The sequence below is a fragment of the Mauremys reevesii genome, linkage group 6 (genome assembly GCF_016161935.1).
Source record: "Mauremys reevesii isolate NIE-2019 linkage group 6, ASM1616193v1, whole genome shotgun sequence".
Taxonomy (NCBI): Eukaryota; Metazoa; Chordata; order Testudines; family Geoemydidae; genus Mauremys; species Mauremys reevesii.
The window spans coordinates 73,295,085-73,307,007 of NC_052628.1; the positions used below are offsets into that span (position 1 = coordinate 73,295,085).

Here is an 11,923-nt window from a genome sequence, read left to right on the forward strand (position 1 = left end):
CCAGATCTGTTTGTAGTATGAATTGCACATCTCTCTCTTTAATTTATATTCTGGAATTTCTTACAGAAACTTAAAGGGACACCTTCAACTTAACTCTCTCTGTGAACATTTTTACTTCATGCTGGGTGTTGTTTGTAACAGGACTATACTTGAAAAAAAATGAGATTTTTTCCCATGCTTTTAACAGAACTTTGCATACATTGGGTTTCACTGTATACAGTCAGTCAGTTAGTTGCTCCTGTTGTTTGCATGGATCTTTCACATGGGAAGAGATGAATATTTAATAAAAACTAAAACCAGGAAAATGGGATTGTAAAATCTGAAAGCTTGGCAAGGGCATTTGGATATAGCACCTAAAATTACTTCTCATTTAAAAAGGAAAAAAAACTGCTCCTGCTCTGGCCCCTTTACTCTACATAAAAGACTCAGAGCAGTGTGAAGGGGCCTTAGCAGCCTTGCTACTGGTCGGGGAGGGTTCCCTTGGCATAGCTATTGTGGACAGCAGCTATAAGGCTGCCTCCCAATTATACTCTCACAAGCCTTGGCATAGGGGGTGTGCTGGGGTAGTATCTGGGGCAGGAGTATTGCACAGATTCCGAGTCGTTCTGTGGCCCATTGGGCAGCCCAGGAGGCTAACCTAATGGTCTAAATATTCTTACGGACAACAGAACAGCCCTGAATCAGGAGGGCTCAATGGTGGCTTAAAGCCATCATCACTGCTACCACCACCACAGTGGAGTGTGACCCCTTCACCTCAAATTTCAAGCTGATGCTGTCACTTTAAGTGTCACTAAGCAATAGGGAGCTTTGCTCCCAGAAAATTTTCTCCTTTCCACAGAGTTTGCGCACAGAAACATACTGATGTTATTCCTGAGCAGCTTGGGTCACCTCACTTTATCAAAGGTAGTTTGTAGTATATCCTGTTTACCGTCCCTTGATGCTGACATTCCTGTTCTTGACCTTTCCAGCAAACTGTCCCACCAGCCTGTGCTGCTGTTCCTAAGGGATCCATATGTCTTGCCTGCAGCCAACGGTAATCAAACTTGTCATCTGTTAACAGCTCTTTACTGATCTGACCCTACACCACATAAACCACATTATTATTAATACAGGCCTTGCCGAGTGATACTGGTCCAAATTCTAATAGTCTGCCAATAAACCAATAGTTCTTATATAAAGCTCTTTAAAATCCTAATTGGGGCAGATGATTTATATGCAGACGTATTTTTTTTCTCTCTGTTATTCTCCTAACCAAATCTACTTTGGATTCAAATCATAAAAATACGTAAAATACTGCTTCTCTTTTTTTGTTGACTGTGTAGGTTCTTTTGCCTGCAGGGTTTGATCTAAAGATACAGTCCTTTTTTATGTGCTCTTCCCCTAAACACCAGTTGAGCTGCTGTGAACATGTTTGTATTTCCACTTGGATTATTGTCATTTCTTATCATTTCTAAACTGTAGGATTTTTTTTAAAGATTGTATGTTTTGCGCGTAATAGATGTGTTCAGAGGATATTTACATTACCCTTGATCTGTTAATATGTATTTCAAAAGAACATTTGGAAGAAGTAGTTCTAATCCACTGTCTCTTTTACTGTTCCCCCCTCCCCTTTGTAAAAATAATTCAAGTACTTTTTCTCTGTTTTCTTCCAGAGATTATGTTGTTGGCACATATTGCACAGTGTTCCTACATTGTTCATTTGAATTGATAAAACTGTTGCCTTTTCCACACTTTTGTATATATGTAAATTTCAGTATGAGACTTTTCCACTTAAACTGTAAATTAGGATTTTCCAATGAGAAAAAAAAATTAACAAATTGCTCTTTCTTATTTATTAAGCTCTGTTTGCCTGAATGTAGGCTGCTAACAAAAATGAAGCAGATAGCTTTGGAAATAAGCTGACACTGTGGAAGTTTCCCCACATGGCTCTGCAAATCCCCCAAGTGTTCAAAACATGCATCAAGAAATCGTAAGATTGTCTTAAATGAGGAAATTTAAAATAATAATAATAAAGGTTGGCTTCTTTGTGTTTGCCTTTGGTTTCTCAGCCTCTGGAGTGCACTTTCTTCACATTTTCAAGCTTTTTTCCAAAACCATGAGAGCTAAAAACTTTTTTAAAAAAACCTCAGATTCTCAAGAAGCCACATGAATCCAGGAGCTGGGACTTTAAACATCAAATATTGTGACACTCATGATAAAATCATATGTACATAGCATTCTAGTTCCTGATTCCTATCTCATAATACACCTCCAATTTCAGGCCTGGATTCCTCCAGAGCATAGTGCAATTACTGAAGCTTTCATTCTTTGAGTTTACCTGATAAAGTACATAGCAAGTATAATATACCAATAAATTTCAAGGGTGAAATCCTGCGCCCCACTGAAGTCAATGAAAGTTTTGCCATTGAATTTAATAGATCCAAGATTCCACCCCAAAACCGGAGGAGAATTTTGCAGACACTAAAAACTAATTCTGCCTTTTTCATTTTATTCTGGGGGAGCAGAAAGGCTATACCAACACTCAACAGTGTTTCGGTTCACAAACTATAATTAGGCTTTGCAGAATTCGATTTTTATTTTTTGATAATTTCAACAGATATCAATGTCAATTTTAAGGGTTTTGGGGTTTGTTTGTTTTTTTAGATTTTTCTCTAATTACATTTTCACCAATTTTGGGAAATTTGGCTGGGGTCAAACAATATTTAATGATATTAAACGGTGAGATGCAAAAACTTAAAACTTTATGATGGTTAAAACACAAATTGTCAACATCACATGTCAAAATATACAAAATAAATATCCTTGAATCAAAGTCTACTAAGTTCTCAAGCAGCACTTCTCTTACTTTGCCTCTCAGTTTCAGATATTATCTGGAAATATTTTCCATTGGTTTCTGTGTGTGTACAGTGAAATCAGTGTTTACCAACATTTATTGATAAAAATCCAATGCTTCCAAACCTAACTATACTGCACCATTGCCATCTGATCCACATACTAATATAAAAGATTACCTGATTTTGACTTTGAGACCAAGTAAGAAGTCTAGAAAGTAAAGTAATCAGATCCTCATTTTGTTGCACTTCATTTCCTCAAAGATTTGTTTAAAAGTCATTCTGGATAACCGGATAAGCAACTTGCAATTAAACTTTTTTTAAAAAAATTCTGAATGTTGTTAAATTTCATTCAAAATCTTGAGAGACAAAGAATGGAAATTACATATAATTGTCTTAAAATATACAGATGATACCCTAAATTTTCAAATCATTACACAGGCTTTTAGCTCGATGGCTCCTATTAAAGCTTCTGCAACACTTCAACATCTACATTTTTTCTTCTCACCTGTACTCTAAGAATGACCATACTTGCTTTTTTATTGAAGTCACTGGGAATTTAATATTGAATTTTTTAACTATTTTAAGTGGTGGTTTCTTTTGAAATGGCTTGTTTTAATGTGTGAGATTTAGTTAATGGCGTTCAGAACAAAGAACTCTTCAGGGCTTCACCAAGGCTTTTTTTGGCCTTGAAACATAGTTCTTAGGTTTTCATATAGCAGGCAAAAAAAAAGGTCAATGCAACAAGTTTTTATTTATGTTAACTATTCAGCAGCCCTTAGCTGCTTCCAGTTCACCTCTCAGAACAATTTTTGATTCATCATACTATGAATCGCATAATGTGGAACATGATTTTTATTCAAGAAAACTGTAAGAGTCTATTATCTCCATCCTCTTTTAGAAATTACAAGCTCAGTATTATTATATCCTGGTTTGTCCTGTCCTCCCTGCCTGCCCTGGCTCCGTGTAGCTTCTGGCAGCAGCTGGCATGTTTGGCTCCTACGTGCAGGGCTGGCCAGGGGGTCTCCGTGCGCTGCCCCCACACCCTGAGTGATGACTCCGCAGCTCCCATTGGCCGGGAACTTCAGGCAATGGGAGCTGCGGGGGTGGTACCTACAGAGAGGGGCAACGGGCAGAGCCACCTGGCCGTGCCTCCGCCTAGGAGCTGGACTCACTGGTTGCTTCCGGGAGCCACCCAAGGTAAGTGTCACCTGGAGCCTACACCCCTCACGCTCTCCACACCCCAGCCCTGAGCCCCCTCCCGCCCCCAAACTCCCTCCCAGAGCCCGCACTCCCTCCTGCTCCCCAAATCCCTGCCCAAGGCTTAGCCTGGAGCTTCCTCCCACACTCTCAACTCCTTGGCCCCACCCAGCCAGCCCAGAGCCCGCACCCCAACCCTTTGCCCCAGTCCAGTGAAAGTAAGTGAGGGGGAGCAAGCAATGGAGGAAGGGGGGATGGAGTGAGTGGGGGTGGGGCCTTGGAGAAAGGGTGGGGCCTCAGGGAGGGCAGGACAAGGGTTTTGTGGTTTGTACAATTAGACAGTTGGCAACCTTAATTTCACAGTTTACTCACCACTCATGAACATTTGACTCCATTTTAGTTAGGCTTAATTTTTAAAGTCTTTTCTATAAATGGGATTTATTTTTGCAAACTAGCCAAACGCACCTGGAAAATCCTGTTATCATTTTTGGAGGTACCTAAAATTGAATTGCTTATGTTTTGGAAAAAAAAAAAAAGATTAAGGCTCTCGAGCCTTAAACTTTTATAACCTACTAGTTATTAAGGTTTGAAGCTACTATACCAGCATGACTTTCAACTTTCTTGGTTTCAGCTTGTACTTTGACTTTTCAAAAATCACACTTTTATACACATGCCAAGAGGCACAATTAGTAAACGCCGTGAATTGCCCAAAGGGGCTTATAGCTGCTTTAAGCAGGTGGGAGGCTCTAAAGTAATGAAATCTAACGCGATAGCCCTCATATTTACAGCTTTTTATAAATCTTAGTATTCTCACTGACAAGAGTCAGCCCTCTCCACACCATAAATGCATTTTAAATGACATGCATTCACTTTTTTTCCCCTTTAATAAACCACAACTCTTAGTGAGCCTCTTTCAGAATCAGAAGTGATTTGGACTCAGGTACGTCTACATGGGGGGGAAAAACCCTGCAGCAGTGAGTCTCAGGGTATGTCTACACTACGAAATTAGGTTGATTTTATAGAAGTCGATTTTTAGAAATAGATTTTTTACAGTCGATTGCGTATATCCACACTAAGCGCATTAAGTTGGCGGAGTGCATCCTCACTACCATGGCTAGCATCGACGGATGGAGTGGTGCACTGTAGGTCACTATCCCACAGTTTCCGCAGTCTCCGCCGCCCATTGGAATTCTGGGTTAAGCTCCCAGTGCCTGATGGGGCAAAAACATTGTTGTGAGTGGTTTTGGGTACATGTCATTGGTCTCCCCTCCCTCCATGAAAGCAACAGCAGACAATCGTTTCGCGCCTTTTTTCCGTGCAGATGCCATACCACAGCAAGCATGCAGCCCGCTCAGCTCAGCTCGCTGACACCGCCACTGTTGTGTCCTGGGTGCTGCTGGCAGCAGATGGTGCAGTCGGTCTGCAAACCATCGTCATACACCGCTTCCGCTGCAACTATGCTCTACTGCTATTGCCTCAATAGCAAATTTCTCCATGTTTTTTGTCATGGGCTCCCGGGTACGTGTGTTCTTCCTCGGGAAATGTGCGTGGTGCTAACGGTCATCCTCCACCTCTTCCACTGCAACTTTGCTCTCCTGCAGACGCCATACCATGGGAAGCATGGAGCCCGCTCAGCTCACCGCTGCTGCTCTGAGCATTGTAAACACCTCATGCATTATCCTGCAGAAACCTGCAAAAGCAGGTGAGGAGGCGACGACTGCACGATCACGATAGTGATGAGGACATGGACACAGACTTCTCTCAAAGCACGGGCCCTGGCAATTTGGACATCATGGTGGTAATGGGGCAGGTTCATGTCGTGGATCGCCAAGTCTGGGCCTAGGAAACAAGCACAGACTGGTGGGATCACATAGTGTTGCTGATCTGGGATGATTCCCAGTGGCTGCAAAATTTTTGCATGTGTAAGGGCACTTTCATGGAACTTTGTGACTTGCTTTCCCCTGTCCTGAAGCGCAAGAATACCAAGATGAAAGCAGACCTCACAGCTGAGAAGCAAGTGGCGATAGCCCTTGGGAAGGTTGCAACGCCGGACAGCTACCAGTCAGTAGGGAATCAATTTGGAGTGAGTAAATCTACTGTGGGGGCTGCCGTGGTCCAAGTCGCCGATGCAGTCACTGAGCTGCTGCTATCAAGGGTAGTAACTCTGGGAAATGTGCAGGTCATAGTGGATGGCTTTGCTGCAATGTGGTTCCCTAAATGTGGTGGGTCAATAGACGGAACGCATATCCTTATCTTGGTACCGGACCACCTTGACACCCAGTACGTAAACTGCAAGGGGTACTTTTCAATAGTGCTGCAAGCACTGGATCACAAGGGACATTTCACTGACATCAACATGGGATGGCCAGGAAAGGGGCATGACGCTCTCATCTTCAGGAACTCTGGTCTGTTTGAACAGCTGCAGGAAGAAACTTACTTCCCAGACCAGAAAAGTACCGTTGGGGATGTTCAAATGCCTATAGTTATCCTTGGGAACCCAGCCTACCCCTTAATGCCATGGCTCATGAAGCCATACACAGGCACCCTGGACAGTAGTAAGGAGCAGTTCAGCTATAGGCTGAGCAAGTGCAAAATGGTGGTAGAATGTGCATTTGGACATTTAAAAGCTCGCTGACGCAGTTTACTGACTAGGTTAGACCTCAGCAAAACCAGTATTCCCATTGTTATTGCTGCTTGCTGTGTGCTCTGCAATATCTGTGAGAGTAAGGGAGAGACGTTTATGGCAGTGTAGGAGGTTGAGGCAAATCGCCTGGCAGCTGATTATGCACAGACAGACCCCAGGGCGATTAGAAAAGCACAGCTGGGTGCTCTGTGCCTCAGAGAAGCTTTGAAAACCAATTTCATGACTGGCCAGGCTATGGTGTGACAGTTCTCTTCGTTTCTCTTTGATGAAAAACTGCCCCCTTGGTTGACTCTACTTCCCTGTAAGCCAACCGACCTCCCCCCTTCAGTCAACGCTTTCAAAGGCAATAAAGTCATTTTTGTTTCAAAATCATGCATTCTTTATTAATTCATCACACAAATAGGGTGAAAACTCGCAAGGTAGCCCGGAAGGGGTGGATGAGGAGGGAAGCACCAGGTGGAGTGATGGATGAGGGGAGGAGGGAAGGACAAGGCCACACTACAGTTCAAAACCAGCTTTCTGTTGCTTGGGAAGTCCTCTGGGGTGGAGTGGCTGGGTGCCCATAGCCTCCCCTCCGCCCCACGTTCTTGGGCATCTGGATAAGGAGGATATGGAACTTGGGGAGGAGGGCAGGCGGTTATACAGGGGCTGCAGCAGTGGTCTGTGTTTTTTCTGCAGCTCCACCAGACGCCTGAGCATGTCAGTTTGCTCCCCCATTAGCCTCAGCATTGCATCCTGCCTCCTCTCAGCATGCTCCTCCCTCCTCTCATCGCGTTCATTTGACGCTTTCCTGGACTCTGCCATTGTTTGCCTCCACGCATTCTGCTGAGCTCTTTCAGTGCTGGAGGGGACTGCATGAGCTCTGAGAACATCTCGTCGCGAGTGCATTTTTTTCGCTGCCTTATCTGTGCTAGCCTCTGGGACGGAGATGATGGGAGAGCATAGAAACATTTGCAGCTGCGGGAGGAAAAAAAGGGAGAGTAGTATTTAAAAAGATACATTTCAGAGAACAAAGGGAAGACTATTTCACACTCAATCAAGCAATTCACATTACATAGCACATGTGCTTTTGCTACAAGGTCGCATTTTGCCTCTTATATTGAGTGCCTGCTGATTGTGTGCCTGCATCACACACGCTCAGCTGGGCAACAGAATTCGGCTTGCAGGCAGCCATAGTAAGGCAAACAGTTTCGAATTCTTCAACCTTCATACCATGTGGGAACGGTTTCAAACAGCATCGCCCTCCTTTCCCATACCAAGCAAACCCCGTTTGGTTGGCCATTTAAAAGGAGGGGCTGCGGTTTTAGGGTGAATGTTCAGCACAATCCAACACCCTCACCACCCAATTCTCTGGGATGATCGCTTCACCCCGCCCCACCACCACCACGTGGCTAGTATCAGGGAAAATTCCAGTCAGCCAAACGCGAACAGCTCAGCATCAACGGGCCTCCCCCCGCCGCATGGCTAACGGGGGGATGATTTATTTTCAGCGAAAGGCAAATAGCCAAAGCCTGGGCCCACTCACTGCAAGGTTTTGTTCTGCAATGATTCCAGACTACTTGCTACTGGCTTGGCCTGGTAAATTAATAATTAAACACGCTTGCTTTTAAATCCTGTATTATATTTACAAAGGTACACTCACCAGAGGTCCCTTCTCTGGCTTCATGGTCCAGGAACCTGCCTTGGGAGGGTTGGGAGGGTATTGGCTTCAGGGTAATGAACAGTTCCTGGCTGCCGGGGAAAAGGGATTCTCCGCTTGCCTGCTGTGCGCTATCCTCAGCCTCCTCCTCTTCAAACTCCTCATCCCTGTTGCATGAGACTCCCCCCTTGCAGGTGTCCACGGACAGTGATGGGGTAATGGTAGGGGCCACCCTCAGAATTACATGCAGCTCATCATAGAACTGGCATAGACTCTGACCCGGAGCGACGTTTGCATCCTTTGTTTTTTGGTAGTTGAAAGAGCTTTTAAAAGGACCAGAATCTAAAATACTACTCTAATAGACCAAATTACTAAAGTTCCTTTTGTAAAAGTTGAATAATAGTCCTAAACTTGCTGTATCTTCATGGAAAATTGGTTTAATGGTGAATGATGTCTAAAGCCAAACATTTTCAAAAGTGTCTATGGGACTGTTTCAGTATGTTTACATACTAGAGTTAAAATGATATGGTAGATGCTTTATGCAACAAAGCCTCGAAGTGAGTCTGACACTGTAAAATGGTATTGTTTTATAAAATCAATAACAATTTCCCCATATGTATTGGATGTCATGTATATAATAGAACTAGCAGAAAAAGAGGTTTCTGAAACTTCAGTGTTTGATTTAGAGTGAAACCACTGGATTACGTTTACCATGTGTATTCTAATACTGATACTAACAATATTGAGGAATTATCCTAGAAAAGTGATTTGAGTGTGCACAGCTTTCAGGACTTGTGGAATCATTATTGGCCTCAAAATGTCAATGAGTGATTTGTAATAATGCTTGATCCACCATCAGAAATCAGGAAAATCACCTCTATGCTTCTTATTGAAAAGGTCTCGGTTAGTCATACATTCACTTAAAAATATCCTTGAGTCTATTGGTCAAATCTCTAACAATCGAATTAATTTATTAGTAATTTACAGTGCTCGTACTCAGAGATTTATAATACATTATTTGCAAAAATAATCCTAAAGTTATTAATGGGCACAACCCAATTCCCATTAAAGTCAACTATCATCTTTCCACTGATTTTAATGGGAGTTGAATCGACCCTATATGCGTATCTGTAGGCTGATGGCTGAAGGAGAAACTTAATTTGGAAGTGTGAAGCATCATACCAGAAATAATCTGTGGATGTTTATTCAGCTGTATCTTCTGAGTTTAACTCACCTCTTAGTTTGTTGGCACTACAAGTTTGAAACTCAATTTTAAACAATAATGTAAGATGGAGTGAGAAATTCTGACTCTTACTGTCAAAGACAGTCACTCTAGTTTACACAGGTAGGAGTTAATACATTTGGAGAATATTTTTCTTTTAGTAACACGTAGACTTCCTGCCTCTGTGTGGGTCTATTACTTTTTTTCCTCAGGTAATCTGTTTCAATTTTATTTACTGAGGTAAATTTAACATGAAAAAATGGTGCTGTTTCCTTTGCATTTGCACTGAAAATATTGTGTGTGTATGGGTTGTTCCCCTTCAAATTTGACGGGATGACTTTTTGTAAGGAACTTGCCCTTTTATGTTGAATAGCCAGTCTACAATCTCACTGCTCTTGAGAAGCTTCTATGATGGCACAGGCATCTTCAAGTCCACTTGGACTAAACGTTGCTATAAACCACAATGGAGAAACTGCTGTAAAGTATTCCCAGTAGCAATCTTGGAATTCCTTCAAGTATATTGAGATTTTGTTAGAAATTGAATTGCCAGTGTAATCCATCTTCCTTGTGAGAAAAGATTCAGATAAAGAGCTGGAGTCTAGCAGCATTAAGTATTAGAACATCCCTTTAAATCAATAAGCTACAAATCTGGCAGCGCATTTATGCAATGCCCTATGCTATACTAAAGTGGCTTTAGTGCTGAAACAGCATTACTAATAGTACATTCCCAACAGGGATAAACACTATAGTGATGCAATATCCTAAATTATACTAGTCCTTGCCTTGTTAAATTCCACAAAAGCATTTATATGGTATTGACATACATAAGAAAGCAGTTTTTCTTTTCTGTTTTTCAGATGACTTTCCAAATGTAGTTATTGAAGGAGTTCTCCATGGGATATTTTATCCTCATCTACTGCCCAGGTAGAAGTGGTGCGTGGATAGAAGAAATTAAAGCAAGTCGTGTCAAGGAAATTGACATAACAAAATTCTGTGGCGTGATACCAATTCTAAGAGGCAAAAGTCACCATCTTAGTTTAATTTAATATGTTATAGCTTTTAAAATCAGTGTCACTACAGTTTGTGCTTTTAAAAAAAAAAGATAAGCTGAAAACCTTTGTTTCCATATTTAAACTAATGTATATACATACTCTAATATTTAATACTAAAGGATGACAGTCATACACTGAATTACACTAATCTTGGAACAGAATTAAAAGCTTTATTAATATTGCTTGGTTTTTTATTACAAATTACACTAATCCTTTTTTACATCAGGATAGTCCCAGTGCATTACCCATTGCTGGCAATGAATGCATTGAAAGTGCTGGCACTGAAGACAGTAAGAGAGATACTACAAAGTAATTTTAAAAAATGCAGTTGCTTAACTGGAAATTAAATGCAACTTTAAAGTATTGTATTAGTATTCTAAAGGTAAATATTTCAAATCTACACCTTAATGTTTAGGTAGAACAGTGTCAAGTTCTGTGTGAGAGGAGGATGTTGGTTGTAGAGAACTCCTATGGCATTCTAACAACCTGACGTTTGGCATGACATTTATGGTAACACCCTCATTCAGTTGTTACTTCTAGTGTGTGTTTAATTTCCAAGCCAATTTACACTGTGTGTGTAATATCTTATATTTTGTGAACCACAGTTTACACCACTTTTTGGTGAGGTCAAGCAAGGATATAATTTACTACTAAAATAACTAAAAATTGATTATGTGTTCAGATGAACTTGAAATTTGTTATGTCCATTACTGGATATTGCACTGTAAAATAAACTACTAGAACATGCACACAGGAGCATATGAACTGTGAATGTATCATTTGTGCTCATTTCTAGTCTAATGGGTACATTTCAAAGCTTCTTACTACAGCTTCCCCCCTCCCCTCAAACACTAGAAGAATGAGAAAATGTTTAACCTCATTATTAGCAATTTTCAGCACCATCCCTTGATGCGTTAAGTTTATACAGAAATATGTCTTGAACATCACATTATTCAGTTCTGCTGTATTGCCTCTTCATTAATATAATATATAAATAATTCATAGGGCTAATGGGAGTAAAGGACTTTTCAGCACAAGTCATCATGGCAGAATTGGGCCCTAACGTAGTAGTGTAGTCCTGAGGGAGCAATAGTGCCTCCTGCCAAACACTAAACTGATTTTGAAGCTGTTTTGATGATTGATGAGACAGTGCAAGATTTGGGACTTAGGTATGTGCAAAGCTGTCACTTTCTACCAGGCTTGAAAATATAATCTGAAATCAGGCTATTGGCTATTCATAAATACAAGTATAAGCCCTGTGAAGCACCTTGTGCATCTCAAATTGAGAATTTACTCTTAACTGTGATCCAAACGATCTCTCCTGTGACATGAATC

General features: G+C 41.4%; 1 protein-coding gene across 3 annotated transcripts in view; it reads left to right on the top strand.

The window, feature by feature from the left end:
* The window catches only part of SNX24 (sorting nexin 24), a 130,988-nt gene extending 119,486 nt beyond the window's left edge, over nt 1–11,502 (top strand). For 2 of the 3 annotated variants that reach the window (XM_039545662.1, XM_039545660.1), the window contains exons 6-7: nt 969–1,033; nt 10,394–11,502. In XM_039545662.1, the coding sequence (XP_039401596.1) occupies nt 969–1,033; nt 10,394–10,464 (136 nt within the window). In that variant the 3' untranslated portion in view covers nt 10,465–11,502. Of the gene's footprint in view, nt 1–968; nt 1,034–1,839; nt 2,043–10,393 lie in introns of those variants that run through there. The other variant, XM_039545661.1, reaches the window with a different exon arrangement.
* Nucleotides 11,503–11,923: the final 421 nt, after the last annotated feature.